Here is a 22,072-nt window from a genome sequence, read left to right on the forward strand (position 1 = left end):
CCAATGTATGTCTGAATTTCAGACTAAGATCATGGAAGCCTTAAGAATCAAACGTAATAATCCGTCTCTCAACCGGCAGTTATTCGCCTGTGGCTCATCGTTCCTCTTGTGTGTGTTCTAATTGTTTGTCAAATGCCTGTAGTTTACACCTCATGTGATCTGTTTCCACCGTATAATTTACTTGTAGCCTAATCATTCCTGTGTCACTCGTTCAGTTTGTGTTTTTCAGTCTGGAATGTCGTTAGTAAGCTTATACAGTTATAATGCAAAGTCAAATTTGTCTTACAATTTTCATTTTATTTATATTGCAGATATGTAATTCCTGATGAGGACACATGTACGTGTCGAAAACGTTTGAGTTTATTTTAATTAGCCTATGTTATATTTGTGTATGTAATACATCATGTTAATCCCGCTGAAGTTACTTTGTTTTATTTCTCTATGGTTCAACAAAGCAAACTCTCTACCAAAGTTTTATCTTTGTTAATGTATCTGCATTATTTAGTATTTAGCATATATTCTTACAATAATATTCTGCCTCGATAGCTCAGTTGGTTAGCGCGTGACTTTATGAACGAAGAACCTTCAGATCAAACGGCGCTGGTTCGACCCTCGGGTTGTGCGCTTGAGCAACGCACGTTAGGACTGCTTTCCATTTAGCGGCATGAAAAGGATGGAATAATTCCCCGGCAACAAGACTTCAACAATCGGAAACTTCACTCTGTCAATCTCGGCGACTGGACCTGCGCCAGTGGTTGCCGGTATTATCAGGCATTACCCCAGCTAGACTCCGTAGGAAAATCACGTACATAACCCCGTGAGCTCAGTGGTTGCGCGCCTGGCTCAAGATCACGCGGTGCTGGTTCGACTCGCCTGGTGTGCGCTTGAGCAACGCACTTCAGGACTGCTCTCCATTTAGCGGCACCTAGTTAATGGAATAATTCCCCGGTAACACTTCAACAATCGGAAACTTCACTCTGTCAATCTCGGTCACCGGCCCTGCGTCAAGAGCCTCTCTAAGCATGCGAAACTATCAGGAATATAACCTATCAAGGCTTTGTCAGTCCGAGGATAAATATTGAAAAACCAAACTTAACATCTATCATAGCTATAGGATTCTTTTCAAAGAGAGGTCGTTTTTAACGAACTTCGGATTGGGATTGTGGACAATGAGAAGTGATCTTCAAGTATTGGAGAAGTGATCTTCAAGTATCGTACAAGCTTCACTCAGTCAAATTTTACTTGAATTTCTCACGCTACTCAGTTTTTATTGTAGCATTGAAACAAAATAAATTGAATTGTTCAAACAGGGCTGCCACACAAGGCGCATTTTCTGCTTTCTCTCTCTCTCGCTCTTTTCTTTCCCTTCATTTTACTGACTTGTGCTGCCATCCTTGTTGTGCGAATTATTTGTGTTTATTGTGTTTTTGCTTTTTGTGTCTTTCTTTTTCGCCAACAAAACAAAAAATAAACTGAACTGCGTTTCGCTATCCTGCGCAAAGCACACGGCTGACAATTTCTACCTTCGAGTTTTAAACAAACGATTACGGTACTGCACTTTTGGTGATGTTTATTGAACGGAACCTCGCTTAGGACAGTTTCTTCGTTTGTGGCCGTCTTCCCCACAAACATGACACGTCACTTCCTCCTTGGGGCGGCAATCGTGGTCAGGAAGCTCGCATCGATTGCAACTGTCGCAGTGTTGCCGGCCTAAAAAACAACATGGGAAAGTTTCTGCGAAATGTGCCATGTAGTCAAATGCGAACACAGTTCCACAATGATACTGAACCACTTACCAGGTTTGTAGCATTTCTTGCAAGCTCTGCAATGGACGTATGTTCGGCCATCCTGAAAACAAATTAAATTATTTTACCAAATTATTTTTAATTGAAACAAATTAAAATATGACAAATAACAAAAATTATTCTTTAAGTTTGAAATGAGAAATTGACAAACTCGCGTAAGGTATTTTAGTTTTGGTACAAGCTTGCACCTCGTATCAAAAGAAGTCTCGGGAAAAAACGAATAATAATAGGATAGGCAACTAGTGTAGCCCATATGATCTTGGAAGGAAAACGATGCTCTTAGCAGCTGCGGCTACATATCCGTATTATGAGAAAAGATATTACAACGTGGGTGTATACTGTAAAGTTTAAACAACAAGTAGCAGGTAAGGAACATATGACGCTCACCTTTGATGGACAAGTCCTGCATAGCTTGCAATGCTGGTTGTTGTTATGAACATGCCTCTTGCAGAGGTGACAAAATCTAAAAGAATGAGTGGCTTACAATTTCAAGTCTGAGAACCTAGCGAGGGACAAGTAAGTTTAGTTTTACACAAAATAACTAGGCGTTGATGTATATGCTATTATGTAAATAAGTTTTAAAATCTTTGTGCTTTTATCAGCTCTGCAAATTAAGTCATAAATAGTAATCAATTGTGCTCTTAGTCTCATGAAGGAGATCAAATTGCCTCCTTACTAACCTGTAGGATTCTGATGGCAACTTCACGTTCTTGTTCTTAACATTTGCATATATTCTAACAGGAGACATGTATCTTCCAGACGTCGCCCCTCTGAACTTGGGGTGGTTTTCGTAACCCACTTGGTAGTCGAGCATGTTCAGGGATGGAAAACTCTCCTTGATTCTGGGCTCAACAAAATATGGAAAGAGCCAAAAGAAGAGTGGAGATGATGAGGATTCCACAGCAACATCCTGCTCTTCTGCGGCCACTTTAACTTGATCGGAAATCCACCTTAAACCTATATCACACAATTTCTTTTAAATATGAATTCAGTTCTAAACAAGAGAGCTTACACACAGTTGTGTTTAGTTTTCAAATATCCCAGATTTGCGTATGGACAACTTGTGAAAAGTAACACAAATTTGACATTGCGAATAAATTCTTTAACAATTTTATTTCTCAATCTGTTGAGATATGCAAAGTTGTCTCTTCGTCAACACACAATGCGATACACAGACCTTCGGAAATTGCGTCCACCAAACCTCCGAATGGGGGATCTAGGACGACAGCCAACTTCCCACCCCTAGCAACAGATCTATGGAGGAAGTTGCTCCATGAAGCTTTCCCTTCCTCATCAAAGAAAAAGTGGTTGAACAGATTGTACCGAACAAACTTGTCCTTTGGCCAAAACGTCACCTTCAACAACAAAATCCAATGGTTTGAATAACATTTGCGCTGGTTGATCGTGAACTAAGCAAAGCGGTGAACTAAGCAACCATGAAGTATTGTTTTGTTTTAGACATTTCAAAAACTAAATAATGAATACTTGTTAAAATAAAAATTTTAGTTTATATTAACTTCCTGTGAAGAGTGTTTGAATTGGCATACTGAAAGTGAAAATGGTTGAAGACCAGAAACGTAGACTTTTCACAGGAAGAATATGTGGATAATGAAGCAGACAAAGTCGGACTAAAGGAAGAAGATGCGATGGACAGAACGAGATGGAAATAGGACAAGGACAATCGCTGACAATTGCTGCAAGGAAAGAATGGATGGCGATGAGTGACTAAGCGACTTACTTTCCAATGATCTGTCACTTTAAACTTACATGGTACTGCACTGCTATTTTGCATTTATCAAATGCTGGCATTTAAACTTACATAACGTTCATCAATGTCCAGAAGGATACTGTTCATGGTCTCATCTCCCGTCAGGTTAGAGCATTGTATATGCTCGTGCAGCCTCGGCATACCCAGGCACACAACGTCGGTGACCTTCAGTGAACAGAGGGATGTGTACAGGAACGAACTGGCTTCCTTAGTGATGAAAAATTGCTGAAAGAATTCATTGCAGATGTTAATGCAAGTCCAAGAAATAAAATATTCACAAAGCAATAAAAGTCTGTTTAAATGAACTCTCGATTAATCTTACGATTTAAAACGAACAATCTTTCAATTCAGTTACTTTGGATCATAAGGAGATTGAAGACTGTAGGCCAAACACTACAGACCTTGCAATTGTTTACAATGATATCTTCCAAACTAGTTGATTAAAAACCGTTTAACCATCCAACTCATGGCAAGATGGCGCCATTTGCTTACAGATGCAGTTTTGGTGTCTTCTAGTGGCGACAAGAAAATGGAGGAGGGTTGAAGCATCTGCTTTTCAGTTATGTTCTTCTTGAGACGATGATTGATGTGGTTGGTTTTGTCATCAGGAAGAACAAACTGGGAAACATTAAAACACATCCATCTGGCGATCGAAGATTGCTTAAGCATGATCAACATAATTAACAAAATCACACTGAGTCATATTTCATGATACTCTTTAATTATTGGACCACAATTCAGGTTCTTAACTCCAACCTGTTAAAATGACACAAAATGCCTAATTACAACTTGAAAAAAAAAGTAATCCATATTCGTCAAATATACTAAGTTTCTCATATTTTTTAAACTGTCTATTTTTGTCTTCTGGTGTTTGGTACTTATGTAGATACTAAATGAGAAGTTTACCAAGGATGTAGTTCAATAACATGAGGTGTTCTTCTGGTGTGAAATATGCTAAACCATCATGAGATGTTTCAGGTTCGACGTATCTCAAATAAAATTGGAGTGAATGTCGCTTTCTAACCTTTCTTGACCAAAGGATAACTTAATTTTTGCGGTCTTCAAAAGAAAGTGAAATTTCAGATTTAGATTTACAAGTATCTTATGATGATTGCAATTTAATTTATGTTGGTCAAACAAAACGAGATATTAAATCTAGCATTGATGAACATAAAGAGGCTTTCAAATATCAGCACGCAAAAAAATCTGCTCTTTGCAAGCATACCATAACCTGACTACAAATTAACATGGGGCAATGTTACAATTCCTAAAGTTGAAAGGGTTTGCAGAAATTGAATGTTTTCAAAAAGTTGAGTGGATTATTCAAGTCAAATGATGGCATTTCTGCTATTAATAAAAAAAAGCTGTTCTAAATCCAAATGTGACAAACTTAAATTGGTTTCATGTTGATTGTGAAGAGTGCAGTTGTCGCAAATGTCGCTCATCCCCTTAATTGTAATGTTAAGTTTCTTGTTGGTGGCATGGTTGGTGGTTAATAACAATTACATTCATTTCTCTAGTTATAAAATTTGCTTTTGTTTTAAAATCTCATTTGGCGTATAATATGTATTTGATTTGCAGCAACATGGCCCTGTGTACTGCCATGCTAGACAAGTAGTCACTACCTGATCTTTCCCCTGAAGAAATCATTTGTGCATGATGGAAAAAACATCAGAAAAAAATTCAGATAAAGTGTAAATTATCATAATTCACAAATTTATAATTTCTACTTACCCGTCGGCAGTGGAAACAATAAATTCGTTCCGAGAGTGGGATGGATGATATGACGTCAAGTTTCATGGGATCGACCTTTTCACTGACAACGTCACTTCTGTGTACATAATCCTAAAAAAAGGAATTGGGTTTCCTAAAGAAGGTGTAGTTAGACATAATCAATGAAGCTTAATCCAGGGATATCTAGAGAAGGAGATATGAAGGCTCGCAGCGATTGCCTTATTCTCATGACACTACCAGGGCGGTAGTTTGTAGCACGTTAAAAATGCGGTTCTTTTTGGAATTGCAGAAAGTTTTGTAGTGCAGCTGGTACAATGAGCTACAGAAGACAGTTAGCAAATGTTACGTAGAGCATATTTAAAGAATACTTGTTTACAAAGACAGTTGAAAAGTTACCAGTAAGCTGTGTTTTTTAACAAAGCCTTTGCAGTAGGCTAGATGTAAAGCAAGTATATGGGTAGTTGAATTAACAAGCAACCATGAGCAATGAGCATGCTGTGAATATCCAGGCCTGATTGTAATAGCGCAATGCAAGTTATCATAACAAGATTTATTAAACAACTATCGGTGCCAATTGTCATTTTATGATAAACAGAGATTATTTACGATAACCAAAAGCCCTTCTATTGTCAGACGTAATAAAAGCCTTCGTATCCCCTTCTTTAGATATCCCTGGCTTAATCACACATAATGCCAATACATTTGGACGTGAATGCTCAATTTCTCACTATAGAAAAATGTTAGCAATAACGTTAACAGTCTTGATATTAAAAGTATAAATTATTTACCTTTGCTTTATCTCCTTTCAACACATATGCTCTACACTTTTTCCTATCTCTGTTGGCAGCACAAGCATAAAACGATTTACTTTTTTTTCCATCAGTGTAACGTTCAAACAACAACATCGGTCCTGAAAAACAGCTTCAGCTTTATTTATTGCTGCATTTCAAAACAAGGTATCAAGAAGGTGTTGCAGACATCGACACTGCTTATGGAAGAACAGATTCTGATGATCTCAAAGCTGCTGAACTGAATAGTGCCTTTTGTGGTGTATTTGTAAATGAAGAGGACAATAGGAATGAAAGAGATTTTCCCTCATTCAGCACTAAATCACTCACTCATGAGATGGAAACAATCCATATAACTATTGAGCAAGTAAGAGCTGAACTCAAAGCACTTAATGTTAACAAAGCGATGGGACCTGATGCAGTGCATCCCAGACTGGTAAAGGAAGCTTGGTGTCAAATCATCTATCCCTTACAAAAAATATTTAATAAATCATTGAAAACAGGACAACTTCCAGATGAATGGAAACAAGCTAACGTAACAGCCATCTTCAAGGGGGGTGACAGGCATTGTCCATTAAATTACAGACCAATTAGTCTCACTTCAGTAGTTGGTAAAATTCTGGAATCACTTGTGAGAAATCAAATTACACTGCACATGACAAAAAATGGATTTTTCTCTCAACACCAACATAGTTTCATGCTTGGTAGGTCATGTATGACTCAACAAGTTGAAGCACTAGACAACTGGACTGAAATTTTGGGCCAAGGTGGTAATGTAGATGTTGCTTTTATGGACATAAAGAAAGCATTTGACACTGTGCCTCATAAAAGGTTGTTGACAAAGCTTGAGGCATATGGCATAGAAAAGTTTGTACTGCAGTGGATAAAATCTTTTCTCACATCAAGAAAGCAAAGAGTTGTTGTGAATGGACACTACTCAGATTGGAGAAGTGTTAAAAGTGGTGCGCCGCAGGGAAGTGTATTGGGACCAACATTATTTGCATGTTATATTAATGACATGACCGAAAGTGTAAAATGTAATATTAAGTTATTTGCAGACGACACAAAAATATATCAAAAAATAACGGACAGAAGTGACTGTTTAAAACTGCAGAATGATCTTGATGCACTGAATGAGTGGTCCAGAAAATGGAAATTCCACCCAGAAAAGTCCTGTATTTTAAGAATGGGAAAAAACCCACCAACATTCAAGTATACCATGATTCAAGACTATACTGACAACTCAAGAAAGGAATTGACATTTGTGAGTGACTACAAGGACCTTGGTGTAGTTATTGATCAGGACTTATCATTCAGAAAACACATAGAAAAAATGGTTTCTAGAGCTAACAGTATGGTAGGACTGATTCGACGTTCTATATCTAATTTTGATACCACAGTATTTGTCACTCTTTTTAATGCATTAATTCGTCCAATTTTGGAATACAATAATTTGATTTGGTTCCCAACATATAAGTACTCTGTAGCTGTAGTAGAAAATGTTCAAAGGCGTGCAACCAAATTGGTTCCTGGATTAAGGCATTTGTCATATTCTGAAAGATTAGAAAAAATAAATTTGCCTACTCTAGCATTCCGACGTCTTCGCCATGATATTATTCAAGTGTATAAATATTTAAATGGTTATTATGATGTAAATCAGGGTTGTCCAAAGCCTGGCCCGCGGGCCGCATGTGGCCCGCGACCTCCTTCAATGCGGCCCGCCGCCTCTTCTAGAAAACTTTTAAAAATTACCGTATATCCTCGCATATAAGCCGACCCTAGAAAAACAACCTTAAAATGGTAAATTTATAAAAATCCGCATATAAGTTTTATGTTTAATTTGTAATGAAATGATATCTGTTATGAAAGAGTACAATGTACAACGACACTACAGCACTCTTCATGTCACTGGCTATGATAAATACACTGGTGAGGCGCGGCGAGCCCTACTCAATGATCTCAAATCAAACCTGCGTAAGCGTCAAGAAAACATGTTTCAATTAGTGAAGCCTTCGTCTTCTACAACCATTGCTTCTTATGATGTATCACTTTTGATGGCTAAATCCAAAAAACTTCAATGTATTCAATGCTCCGCTGACTATAACTATATCAGAAGCCGATGACGATTTGCAGCTTGAATTGTGTGACTTGCAAAGTGACCAGTTTTTATTAAGCAAAGCTACACTGCCAATCACTCAATTTTGGCCTCTTCTTTCTGAAGAGCATTATCCTAATTTACGCCGTTTTGGATTGCACTTGCTGTCAATGTTTGGCAGTACCTACCTTTGTGAAGCAGCATTTTCCGCAATGAAGTCGATTAAATCCAAAGAGAGGAATCTACTTAAACAAACATCTCTCGAAGCCTGCCTTCGTTTAGCCTTAACCTCAGTTGACATTGACACAAAGGAGCTGGCTTCCAAAATGCAGGCGCACACCCATCTCACTGAATTTTAAGTAAACTGCACCGTTTTACGTACTTCCTTAAATATTTTTTACGAATAAATTTATGGTTTATTCTTATTCATACTTGTCAGTTATTTTTAAGGTTTCCTGGTCTACTGACGTTGCTTAAAATTTCCAAAACTCTCTTATTCGTAGTATTCACATCTTAGCTTCTTTAATCTATTCCCCAATATGTTTTTATGATAAATATAAAGATTCATTTACACATGTACGTGTTTTACTTTACATCTGGTACGGTGAGACAGTGTATAAGAGGAAAAATGTCAACTGCGGCCCGCGATCTAATTTCCTTGCCGAATGCGTCCCGCGTCCCATAAAGTTTGGACAACCCTGATGTAAATTATACTGTATTATTTCAAATGAATCCAAATACCTATGATACAAGAGGCCATAACTTAAAATTGTATAAGCCACAAACTATGTCAAGGCTGAGAAGCAACTTTTCCACAGTGCGTGTAGTAAATGCCTGGAATAATTTACCACCAACAGTCACAAGTGCACTTAGCTTGAATGCATTCAAGGCAAGGCTTGACAAGTACTGGAGCAGCGATCCATTGAAATTTACCTTATGATGTTATGTATTAAGTGACAGTACTATTGTGTATGTATTTTTCATGTATATATCACCGTATTATTTTCTGGTCCCACTAATATGTCTTCTAAAAATTTATATATGTTATCAGATGTCATTGACGGTTAGAGTTATTAGTTATTAAACTAGCTGTTAACCTAATTAACAGCAAATGCGTTATGTATATTAGAATGATGAAAAAGCACCTCCGTGCTTACAACATCAAATATTTATTATTATATTACCACTAAAGTATAAAGGTGGAATTAACAGATAAGAATAAAAGTACCAAGCTTTCATATAAAAATCACAAGTACAACTGCGAACAATAAATGAAGCCTAGATCGGTAGCAAGTCTTTCATTTTACCTGATGGCAAGAACACACATTTAACTATAAAACGTTGAAGTCCTACTTTTGCAAAGATGATTTTTACAAACTTAATGTTTTACAAAATACTGTAACCACAGTACGGTAATTCAAAAAAATCCGGATGAGCAAACATACTGTACTTACCATGTTCACATTTTGGGGAGTTTTCAAACCAATTGTTTTCAAATACAACTTCTAGACCAGATCTTGAAGGAATTGGCTGTAACTTGCGCTTTTGTCCTTTTAGCTTCATTACCGTACTATTTGAAAATGTTTGTATTGTGCAAATGGATATATATAGACTTTAGAGGAGAAAAGTTAAAATAAAAAAATTATCAATGTGTTGTGGTGAAATATCGCGAAAGATAATACGGTACGGTACTGCAAAAATACACATCAATTGGTGTCCTGAGTTAGGCTGCTGTACATAAGAATTCATTGTTTCTGACCAGTGATGTCCCTTTGAACTCTTGTTATTGTGTTTCTATATTTGAGATCAAAATGAGCTCGTAATTTCAATTTGAATGCTTTTGCGTTGCTGCTGTTTGTATGCCTCTTATTTTTATACTTTCTTTGTGCTGTTGCTTTTGTGTTTCGAATGTGGGCATTCTTGTCTGATACAAATAAATGAATTTATGTGCCCAAAATACTGTAAACTGAATTACAATTGTAAAAAGAATATTGTACAAGAAAATATTTCTACACACACAATGAAATATTCCAATCATTTAATATGTCAGACTTCTGAGCAAACTAGACTAATGGATCAAGCAATGCGTTTTGTCGAAAGCTTTCGCCGAGAAGAACATTTTTTAGCGTGTTTTGGAAACGTCACGCATGATTTCATTGATCTGCAAACTTAACGTGTTTCTGCACTGTATTTTGAAAATACAAAACAACTCGAATTAAAAATTCAGGCAAGGTTACCGAAAAACAGAACTGACATTTCTTTGTACAGTTTATTTCTTATTATCGGTTCCTTTAGCTCATTTTTTTCGGGCCCGACACAAGATGAAGTGGCTCTGGTTCGGCTCTCGGGGTGTGCGTTTGAGCAAAGCATTTCAAGCTGCTCTCCATTCAGCGAACCTAGTGAATGAAATAATTCCCAGGCAACAACATTTCAACTATCGGAAAAACTTCACTATGTCAATTTCGGTAACACCCTGCGTCAAGAGCCTCTGAATTGCAGCCGGTTTGGAACCGGAGTCTGCTTTCTTGCCTGATGATGCTTATTGCGTACAAATTGGTTAAGTTATTAGGACAAAGTTTTTTTTTTGTGTACTTTTATGGTTTTATTTTCTCAGCAATTTTTTCTTCATTAAAAATATGCTTTTTGTTTCATAACAAAGAACAAAAAAGGTTTAAGATATGGAATAAAAATATCTGAATTGTGGTGTATGGTTTGCGCTGGGAGTCAGAACAAAGTTTGGAGTTAATTTTTCAAAAATGTTTGGAGCAGGAGCCAGAAGTGGAGTTTTGAATCACAGACTGGAGTTGGAGTCGGAATGGAGCAGGACTCCAGATTTTGGAGGATGTCTATCCGCTTTTCCGTCTATCTGTATTGTCCAGAGAAAAAGTTGCATCGGAATTTCGGAAAACTGATAACCAAGTTAAAGTTCAGTTTCAGTAAGGCAACAATTTTATTTTATTTTTAAAGCAGTGTGGCCTTTCTCAGTTGAGTTGGAGCAAACGGGATTTAAAAACATAAAAAAGTCCTTGAACGTTATAAAGTAACAACAGAAAAAGTTGATGAAAACTTGCAATGTATTGTATTCAAAAGGAGGTCTGGTTAATGAGAACCTAGTCTATATACGGTATGTACAGTACCGTAGTAAACACATTTTAAGTCTGACTCAGAGAACACTTGGTACGAAAATTTGATTTCTATTGAAGGACATAGAACAACTTGTGTTATGAATTTATGGCAAGAGGTTGGTGATTTCCTTGTAGACAGCAGGCTATGCTACGGTATCTAATCATGCCACACCCTGGGATGGCCGAGCTGGATCGGAAGTTTAAACTTTTAATTCGGTTGATGTTAGACAGATTACATGATTAACAGTCAAGTTGATCTTTTACTTCTTGGCCATGTAATAAGAAAGCAAAAAGTGGAGCATCTCTCTTTATCTGGTAAAATTTTTGGAAAGCGGACACCTGGCAGACAAAGACATCTGAAGCAATTTAACGACAAGGCAGAAACAATCATCCATGCAACATACATAGGAACATTTAGTCTAATTATTCATTTGAGGCCATCGATGCCTGTTTCAGGCAAGGCAATTGAAGAAGATCTTTTACTTCCTTTACTGCAGTTCTAGTGCAGATTGATCATGTTTAATCAGGTGTGGTCTCCCAGTCAAACTCCCTCCATTCTCTTTTATTCTTTGTTTTTAGTAGCTTAGTACTTCTAGCATGCTTTTCATTCCTGTAATTTCCTAAGGCCTAAAGGGGTACTAAAGGAAAAACCTGACTTGGCGATTTTCCACGTTCTTTGTATTTAACATGCTACCATAAAACGATTTTCAATAAAATTTTGCCCCATTGCGGTCTGACCACCATTGTGCGCGTGCTTTTGTCAGAGCTTTCAAAACGAGATTGAGCTTGAGCATTGAAGCGTGCGACTGTACAGTCTACGTAACAAAAGACTCGCAATCTGCTGATCACGCAATAATTGTTACTGCGGGCGCGTTAGACTGTAGGCTATGTAGGGATGGGCAAAATAGAATACCGAATATAGAATAACCGATTGTAGAGTCTAACCGGTTTCAAAATGCATATGAAATCGGATAATTGAAACCGCTTTAACGATCTACTTCGTACTAGTTTGTTTGATCGCAACGAATTCGCTGCAGCGAAAGTAGAATTGTTTATCGATTCAGTGCGATGCGGAAACGCACAAGTTTTATTGTTCGCATTAAAGAGATCTTTCTTGTCAAGCGCTTTGTAGTCCTCACAGTCTTGCGGAAGTGTGGCACGAAACAGCTTAATCCGCTTTCAAGATTTTTCTCTATTTCGATACCACAAACCTAAGTTGTTTCTGGTAGAATAGAACGGTCGACTTGCCTTCGCTGGGCCACCCAGCATCGTGAGCTCCCACTCTCATATGCAGGGCAACGTCGACCACAGGGTGTGTGAATAAGCGACCCTCCCCGTAGAAGTACGTACGGGTAGTTGGCTTTGTTTTCTTAGCTTTTACTGTACTACCGCAGAGCAAGGGAGGGGCAACTTTTTTTAGGGTGGGCCGAAAGCATTTCATTGGGCAAAATCATTATAATTGTAGCTGTTGCTCGAGAATGTTGGGATTTTGCCAGGGGGGCAACATTTTTTAGGGGGGGGGGGCGAGGCCCCCGGCTGGCTTCGGGCCTGTACTACCGTTATGCCAGTACAGTGGCATGGACGACTTGTTGATTCTTCTTGAAGATGCTGCTTGCAGTAGTGAAAATGAATCAGCAAATTTGGCTTCCCCTGCTTCAGAAATTGATACCTATAGCCTATATCTCGCGTTGTTGAAGCATCCACTACATCTCTTCAAAACGCCCTTGTTTGATGGAAAGCAAAACAAAAACCAATTTTCTTGTTTCTATCAGTTAGTTTCAAAATATTTTTGTGTACCTACTACATCTGCTTCTTCAGAGAGATGTTTTTCAAGTGCAGGTTTAACTGCCACCAAGTTAAGATCTCGTTTGACTGGTGAAAATTTAGAAAGCCTAAATTTGTTACACTGCGATAAGCAATTTTTGTGATGTTCATTGTTTTTGTAAAGTCATAAAAATCATTAAAATGTGTCAATGGTAAAAACTGTCAATTATTCTAGAATAGATATCTGTATTCTATATTCGGTTTCAGTATTCTAGAATAGCTAATTATTCTATTTTGCCCATCCCTAAGGCTATGTATGTAACTATGTATGTACATCAAAACAGCACATTTCAACATCAAAACAGCAGACAGTTTGCTCAAAACATCAGATGTGGTAACGTGGCTTTTGTTATTGCTGTCTTTTATTACGTATTCTCGAGCAGTGTTTGCACGTTTTGGTCATTTTGAAAAAAATGAAAATAAATGAAACACTGGACTTTGGGCCTTGCCAGCGCCATTGAAAACGATTTTTTTTGGGTAATTGTTTTTGAAATGTATTCTTGAATGTTCAGTTTACTCATTTTAATGCTTAATTCCGATTTGAAACTTTCATTTAGTAGGCCTTTAATGTTGTTAATAATAATAATGGTGTTGCAAGCACAGAAGTGCCTTTTCACCTTCATAAACTTATGTAGCAATATTAAATAAAATCAATATGATATTAATATTAAATTAAAATATTTCTTTTTTTGTCGTTCAAGTTTGTTTGCTTTGTACCATCTTAGTCCACATAAATTCTCCAATAAGTGGCTTTCTGCTAATGTGTCCAAAATATCTTAATTTTCTGAGGTTGATGAAGTTAATCTGACTCTAGTTATCGTCTACCGTATTTGTTGAGTGACAAATTCACTTCTTTTTTTTTCCATTCATCTTTTGCCTAATAGTTTTCTGTGCCACCACATTTCAAAACTTTTTATTATCATGATTTTTGCATATTTTCAAATTTCACAATTCACATCCATATGTGGCTAATTGGGAATATGAGAGTTCTCAACAATCTTAATTTTGTGTTTTTACCAATAGACTTCTGTTTTCCATTTCACTGTAACAGAGGTCACAAATGTTTTTGCAATAGTTATTCGCCTTCCAATTTCTGTGCTTGCCCAGTTAACAGCTACTTATGGTACATTTTCAACAGCAGTTCTTGTATATATGTGATACATTTTCAACTTACAATAAACTTCTAGGCCAACAGTATGGTACTGATGTGATTAACTTTTACTGGGTTAGGATTGCATTATCAAGACACCCAAAGTTGTTTAAGACGAACCTGTTGGTCCTTATTTATTTATTAAAGTTAAAAGATCAAAATGAAACTATTTTTGTAGTGATTTTTGACTACAAGCAGCTTGTGTTTATTCAAGTGGTTTAACGTTAATGTGATTTTTTCCAGAGAAGTTTTTTATCTTTAAATCTTAGTTGTTGCAAGGTGACCTTCTCCATGTAAAGAGAATACACTACCCTGTGTGTTTGAGGTTTGGCATCTACTTTTAACGACATGGTAAGTGCTCAACTTCTCCATTTTGGCATCTTTCATATTTATGCTGTTGTAGCTGTTGTTTTGTAAATATTTGTAGCTGTTGAAAGATGTGATTGCATTTGATGTTTTCTGTTGTTTATTGATAGCAGTGGGCTATACTGGGGTGATTTTTCAAAAACAACAGAACTAGAGTTTAAAAGGTGCCTATGGACATACCTAGGAATGTTAAAAAAAAATTTTTTGATTTCGTGTAAATTCCGGTTGGAGTCCGGACTTTATGTGAAAAATACAAAATGGCCGCCATACAAATTGACAAATCTGCAATAAATCTGCTTCCTGTCAAGCTTTTGGGCTGATTTTGGTGTCAAAAGAAGCAGAAAGTTGAGCCTGTTAGTGTAAAAGAACAATAAACACTTAGTGTGTATGGGAACTACAAAACAAGGGGAAAAAAGTGCCTTTTGAAGCTTTTTTCAGCTTGTTTTCTGTCAAATTTTTCAAAAATTTTCACATTTTACTTCATTTCAGACTTTTAGATTTGAGTTATTAGAAATTGCATGTTATTAGCTTGAATAATAACATGAATAATAAATTGAACCCCCATCAGTTCCAGAGCAAGCCTCATCCCCAGTCAGCAAAAAGCCTAGAACTAAGGTGGACTACGAACGGTACAAATATGTACTCCCATCACCAAAAGTAGTATCGACACACAAGCATGCCATGGCAATGTCACAAGAAGTGGATGCTGCCACCAGTCTTCTGGCTAAAGATGATATAACAAAGGCGACTCTCCACTATGACTCAACAACGAGGTCGAGGGTGAGTGGCCCTGTCTAATCTTAAACTTCCTCTCTGATGGTACCTCCCACAACAAGATGATTCCTCTTCGACCCGTTCATTTTGCCTACGAAGATCGTCAGCAGATCATCAGCTTGTTTGTTGAGACATTTCGGCGTCTAGCAGTAGCAACTGGTGAAAGGGCTACTGCAGGTGAGCTCTGGGCAAAGATCGATGCTGTAATGACGGACGCCGCGTCAAAGAATTTGATGGTAGAAGGTGAGGTTTCGAAGAGGCTTCAAGCAACACATGTTCCTAAACACATACTGTGCAAGTCACATGTGTGTGAGAAATTGGATGAGTCATGCCTGCATGTCCTAAAATCAGCAGAAGACCAGATCGGTTTATGCCAGATGTTAGAGAAACGAGAGTCGAGACTGAAGTCATACCTTCGAGTAGGCAAGTCAATTGTCGCCTCAGTTGTAGTCCCGGCTCTAGTGAAGCTTGTGGCTAGGGGTAGTGATGGCAAGACTACTTCCATGGCAGACGAGTTTAGCCTGGTGTTGGAGGAGAGTGGTACTCACAAATCCTTCTCGCTCTATAAAGACCGTAGATTCACAAGATTGGGTCACACTGCTGGTGCGTTGGTTGATTGTGTTCTCCATTTCAAGAAGATGCTATCCAGAACTAGCAAGAATAACCTCCTTGTCAGAGCCTGTTCCCTTTACCTGGAGAATGAGTTCATTGTGGCATCACTAAAAGCATTGTCTCACTTCTGTCACAAGGTGACAATGCCTTACCTTAACATGGTAGAGCATTGCCAACAATCCGACCTCGTCAGGATCCTTCCTAAACTACATAATGATCTTTAAAGGGCTAATCTTGAAACCCTGTCTGAGTTCCACGTTCTCTGGAAGCATGTGAATGCTGAATCACACAGCCCCACAACAGACCTCGACTACTACTTAATTACTGCTATGGCCAAGCAGAGTGCGCTTGGCCTCAAGATGCAATGCGGAAGAGAGTATTGGGAAGACGAGACAGAGAATAGTGAGAGGAGTACAAGAATCCATGCACTAACTGAAGAAATGAGGGTAAACCTCCCCACAGAGAACTTGCTTGCAGAAAGATACTTAGCCCGATTCGGAAACCTTGCAGGACTGTCAGCAGCACATTCAAATTGATACTTCAAAGCAAAACGAATAAGAGATGATCTTATGTTTGCTAAAGATGCACCAATTAACAGTGAGCTTGCATCCCGCAAAGTGATGAAAAAGTTAGATGAAATGGAGATTGCATGGACAGAGACACAGAAAGAATAGATGAAAACTAAACTGAAGGAACGCATGAAAAAGAGCAGGAGGGAGGGAGATTTCCTCAACCACCTGGTGGATCAATGTAAGGTACATGGAGGGCCAATTACAAAAGTAGAAGAGCTCCGAGCTCTTCCAACAGCATCACCATCCACGCTGAAAAAAATCCTCCGGATGGAGATCCAGTACCAACGGATGATTCATCCACACGACAGCCAGGCAAATCCCAGCCTCTACAAAGTAAACAGCTTGAATGTAGATACCATGCTGCTGAACCTAGCTGTCATTCTTGGAACTGAGGATGAGGATGTTGGGACCATCTTTCCGACAGAAGATGAGGTATATGCCATCTTAACCTCTACTGCTGCAACTTCCTCTGGTGACACAGGTCAACCAGTGAAAATGTGTATTGCAGCATCAATTCCTGAACTCCATAAAGAACACCCTATAGGAACAAATGTGGCTGTGGTGTAGGACGGAGAAAACAATCAACGTCAGTGGTTTTTGGCAAGGGTCTGCCATTTAAACGATGATGGCACTGTAGAATGTGACCACTACCAGCGGGTTAATGATAAGAACAATACCATGTGGAAGAGACCAAAAAGAGATGACATTCAGGATGTAAATCCTGTTCAAATCATCCCTGTCACAGTAGAGACGGAATGGGTGTTCCAAGGTGTGACGACCATTGTGTCGTTACTAAAGTGTATAAATGTTTCTCAAATAAAGTTTTTCATCTAGTGTATTTCATGACATTTTTATGTGAATTTCATATACCGGTAACAAGTTATGTGTATATAGTGTTGAAATTGTCATTATCATTCTTGGATGCAACCAGTAATCTCAAGTTGCACCAACAAACGTGAAAAAATTATGAAAAATATTGACCAAAATATAATAGTTTCAAAGTTTTAGAGAACAGTCAAGCATGCTGGGCGTTTTGTTGCTCTTTTAAAGTAACAGGCTCAATTTGCTGCTTCTTTTGACACCAAAATCAGCTCAAAAGCTTGACTGGAAGCAGATTTATTGCAGATTTGTCAATTTGTATGGCGGCCATTTTGTATTTTTCACATATAGTCCGGACTTCATCCGGAATTTGAACGAAATCAAAAAAAATTTTTTGCACGTTTTTAGGTAATAGGTATGTCCATAGGCACCTTTTAAACTCTAGTTCTGTTGTGTTACTTGAAAAAAGTCAAAATCACCCCAGTATAGCCCACTGCTATTATTGATATGAATTTTTGTTTTTATTGATCACTAAGGTCAACTTTTGTCATGTGTCATTTGCCTGATGTGGCTGTGTGAGGTTTGACTGGAATTGGAGTCCACGTCTTTTAGGCGCAGACAGTTAAGTGCCTGCCAAATAAGTGCGACACACTGGGATGCCAGTCATTTACTTTAGGTGCTATTCGGTGTGTCAATTTACACACATAATCTTTTACCAGAAATGCTTGATTATGTGACACCTGCTTGACTATTAGGTATATATGTTTTTACTGATGTTTATTGTCGGAATGGCCTGTTTCGGTGAGTCCGATTCGGTGAGTCCGATCCCTTAACGGGGGATTTTTTCAATTTTTTTTTTTAAATTATCGGGTACCGTAGCCTAATTATTATTGCCGTTAAAGGTTAGAGGTTAGGAACTCACCGAATCGGACTCACCGAATAGTAGCAGACCCGTTTATTGTAGTTATTAATTGACTTAACTAGAAGTGAACTCAGTCATGTTTGGAACCTTGAATTATTTATTGATAAAGCCTACGCCGACGCAAACCTGGACTAACAACAAATAAATACCGAACCTGCAGTCCTGCATATTAATAAAACTATGTATTTTTCTGTTCAACATAACATTTTGTGTGAAACGCATTGCCCTATCAGCCAAGCTGATATAATCTGCAGTATTACCAGCATCTAACAAAATAGACTTTACTGGGAATAGCACCTAAATGACCAGGCGCCGTACCTAGATATCCTGATGCTACATTGCTTACAGTGTGAGCACGTATTTGGCAAGCACCTAACTGTCTGCACCTAAAAGACATGCTCCGTGAAATTGTTTCCTGATTAATAGCTTAAAGAAGCGATTACAATGTTAATTGTTTTACGTTTAGGCCAGCGATGAAGAAATCCTTGCAGGGCTTGAAAGATTCCTGACAGAATTTTTTCATCCTTCTACAAGTAATCAACGGAAGCGCGACATAGGTGAGTATTGTTTCACCAATAAATTTGATGTCATTGTTAATATTGATAGGTGTGCCGTTTATGCTCCGTATATAGTATTGCAGGTTGCAGCAATAATGCTTCTATTGCTAATGTTTGTTGAAACAAAAGACAGCAGAATCAATGCTGTCAACTTCCAGCCTCACTTTCCAATGATGCTAAACTTCTTTCGGTGTAAGTCATTGCGGCCACACTTTGCTTGATCCATTTGAAATTCAACGCAACTCAATATATTAGAAGCTCAAAGAACATCACACTGAAAGACCGCATGAATGTCATGTTGCTGCTCAACCTCATAGTAAAACTAGTGGAACCTGATGGCAGGCATTCAACAGAGTCTTCACACGAAGAGTATAATTGTTCTGTATTTGTTTAGTTGTGGTTTTGTTTCAGTAATCTCTTTGGATTTCAATTGGCTAATTTTATGACTTTGGGACTGTTATTGCAGAAGAACAATTGAATAGATTCGGAAATCAAAATGGGGCTTGGAAACACTGCCTTCACATCTTCACACACACAAGGAATGAATATGTACTTATGTATTGTCTTTCTGTGTTAGAGGTGAGCACTACTATTATTTTATTAGCATTAGTGTTAAAAGATGTGTTATACCAGTGGTTCTCAACCTTTTGTCTTGGCGGAACCCTTTTGGTGCTTTTAAATCGTCCTAAAAATTATCTAAAATTTCAGAAGTTTGTGTTTTCCAACAATGGAAACAAATGTTTCATAAATTCTGTAGAGACGTGCTTGAAAGAATTTGCACAACTTGCGGTCAAAAAGTACAGTTCGTCGCACAAGAATGTGTCGCTCTGTGGTATATCAACCAAACTTAGAAGACTCGACAGAGGAAGAAGACCCCTATGTTTAGAGCTCTAATCTAAATGATCATGTGAACATTTTATGGTCGTCCTACAGCCTGTTGCTGAGTAGTACAAGACTAAAGTATTTTATTCAGTGCTAGCTCTAGGAGAGTTGTAAGAAAGACCTTATTTTTCGTTTTTACATGCTCAATGTGGACCCGGTAGAGTTCATCCCAATTTTGTAATATTGTACACAATTGACTTTTTCTAAGAGTACTAGTACAACTTTATTATACATGAGAAATTTGAGGCTCCTTTTAAGCAGCAATTGGGCTGGAAATTGAAAAAAAATCTCATAACCTTGGCTGGTAGGATGTTGACTAACCTTTGTATTTCTGAATTAAGCATTGATCAATAATTCTGTTGTTACCTAAAGAATTAAGTTAACATACCTAGCCTTATAAAAAGATTTAGCTTTATAAATTATAAATACCAATTTGGTGAGTTGGCAAGCCGAACCTTGGCGGCTGGCGCGACACCTCCTGAAATTACAAAAATGTATCGTCGCGACGCACAATTTGAAAATCATTGTAATACCGTACACAAATAAAACACAGCCAATCAATTTTTAAATGTTTTCATTTATCGATTGTGCAGTAGGCTAGCCTCATTGATGTCGTTGCTTGGACTCTGTAAAAAAAAATTATTTACTACGATGAGTGATGCATCGGCATATCAATAAACAAAGACAGTTTGTAAATTGTTGAAGGGTTCAAATGTGAACAAACAGTTGTTCAGATAGGCAGTAAAATATTGTTGGCACTGAATAGTGAATACAGCCTCAAACCATTTCATGAGAGCAGGGATATATCTTGTTTTACGAATTTGTTTGATGCAATCAAGTAATTGATCTTGCTCATACATCCAGAATCTTGTCAACAAACTATGGATCGGGTTCGACTCCAATTCGAAAACTGAAATCCGGACAAGTCTTAGTCGAATTCTGCTGGCCCAGCATAAGGTAAGGAACTTGGTTTCAGAAATGCAACTGATTTCTGTGAGGTCCGATTACAAGACAACTTTTCTGTGAGATTGAAAAGCGGCACTACTAATTTGCATCCATTGAACACATGCATTAGCACAACAATCTAATCACTTATAATTTATCAACAAATTGATTTCGTCATAATGGTAGCATGTTCATTGTTCAGCTTATTCGAATAGAATGTTCTATCCAGTTATCATGTTGTGTATCGCGATTTCGAATATTAAATTCTCTTCAGCACAACTTTATAGCAATATAACAGGCACAGTAAAATCTTCAGTAGGTCAGTTTAAGAATGCAGCAGTTAAGTTTAGAAAGAAATTAACAATAGTGTTTTTCGGTTGCTAAGAAACAAATGTGTTTAGTCTATGAGCAGTAGTAACAGTATTATGTAAATCATGAAAGAAATTACGGAATGGCCCGTTTCGGCGGAATGGCCCGATTCGGTGAGTCCGATTCGGTGAGTCCGATTCGGTGAGTTCCCTATTCGGTGAGAGCCTTTTTCAGTGAGAGCCCTATTCGGTGAGTTTTTTTTTTAAATTATTGCGCGCCGTAGCCTAATTATCATTGCCGTTATAGGGTTAGGGGTTTGGGGTTTTTTTGGGGTTTGGGTTTTTTTTGGAGTTTTTGGGGGTTTTTGGGGTTTTGGGTTTTGTTTTTTTTGGGGGTTTTGGGTTTTTTTGGGGGTTTTGTTTTTTTTTGGGGGTTTTAGTTTTTTTTGGGAGTTTTGGGTTTTTTTGGGGGTTTGGGTTTTGGGGTTAGGGGGTTTGGGGTTAGGGGTTTTAATTAGGCTATGGTACCCGATAATTTTCAAAAAAAAATTCAAAAAAATCACCGAATAGGGCTCTCACCGAATCGGACTCACCGAATCGGACTCACCGAATAGTAGCAGACCCAGTCTGATTCTGTGAGTCTGATTCGTTGAGTTTCTAACCTCTAACCCTAACCCCAAACCCCTAACCCTAAAACGGCAATGATAATTAGGCTACGGTACCCAATAATTAAAAAAAAAAATTGAAAAAATTCCCCGTTAAGGGATCGGACTCACCGAATCGGACTCACCGAATAGTAGCAGACCCAAGAAATTAAGTCATAGGTTTAAGTAAAACGCAGTGACGAACGCCAGGAAGGGATTGTGGAGACTGGAGAGACAAGCCATCCTCGAACAAAAGTGACACAAAATTGTCCTAAAACAGCTTATAATTTATGATAATATGATAATGCTCTATGATTTATGATATTTTACAATATGTTTGCATTTTTTAAACTTATCGTTTTTGTTATGAAATCTTAAGATT

At 37.8% G+C, this 22,072-nt stretch overlaps 2 protein-coding genes across 2 annotated transcripts in view; one reads left to right on the forward strand and one right to left on the reverse strand.

Moving 5' to 3' along the window:
- Nucleotides 1-1,552: 1,552 nt before the first annotated feature.
- On the reverse strand, nt 1,553-9,853 carry LOC145774305 (rRNA N(6)-adenosine-methyltransferase ZCCHC4-like). Its single transcript, XM_082585516.1, has 10 exons — nt 9,645-9,853; nt 6,096-6,217; nt 5,308-5,418; nt 4,066-4,191; nt 3,625-3,798; nt 2,983-3,160; nt 2,486-2,762; nt 2,193-2,268; nt 1,797-1,848; nt 1,553-1,710 (listed from the first exon to the last, which is right to left on the reverse strand). Exons 1-10 carry the CDS (start codon nt 9,751-9,753, stop codon nt 1,571-1,573), a joined length of 1,365 nt encoding a protein of 454 aa, XP_082441642.1. The 5' UTR covers nt 9,754-9,853; the 3' UTR covers nt 1,553-1,570.
- A 4,680-nt stretch (nt 9,854-14,533) lies between these two features.
- Nucleotides 14,534-22,072, forward strand: part of LOC145774096 (exportin-6-like) — a 33,088-nt gene continuing 25,549 nt past the window's right edge. The window contains exons 1-4 of the mRNA XM_082585245.1: nt 14,534-14,640; nt 18,821-18,911; nt 19,378-19,490; nt 20,658-20,750. Of these exons, the coding sequence (XP_082441371.1) occupies nt 14,638-14,640; nt 18,821-18,911; nt 19,378-19,490; nt 20,658-20,750 (300 nt within the window). The 5' untranslated portion in view covers nt 14,534-14,637. The remainder of the gene's footprint in view (nt 14,641-18,820; nt 18,912-19,377; nt 19,491-20,657; nt 20,751-22,072) is intronic.

The sequence above is a fragment of the Aplidium turbinatum genome, chromosome 7 (genome assembly GCF_918807975.1).
Source record: "Aplidium turbinatum chromosome 7, kaAplTurb1.1, whole genome shotgun sequence".
In the NCBI taxonomy this organism is placed as follows: domain Eukaryota; kingdom Metazoa; phylum Chordata; class Ascidiacea; order Aplousobranchia; family Polyclinidae; genus Aplidium; species Aplidium turbinatum.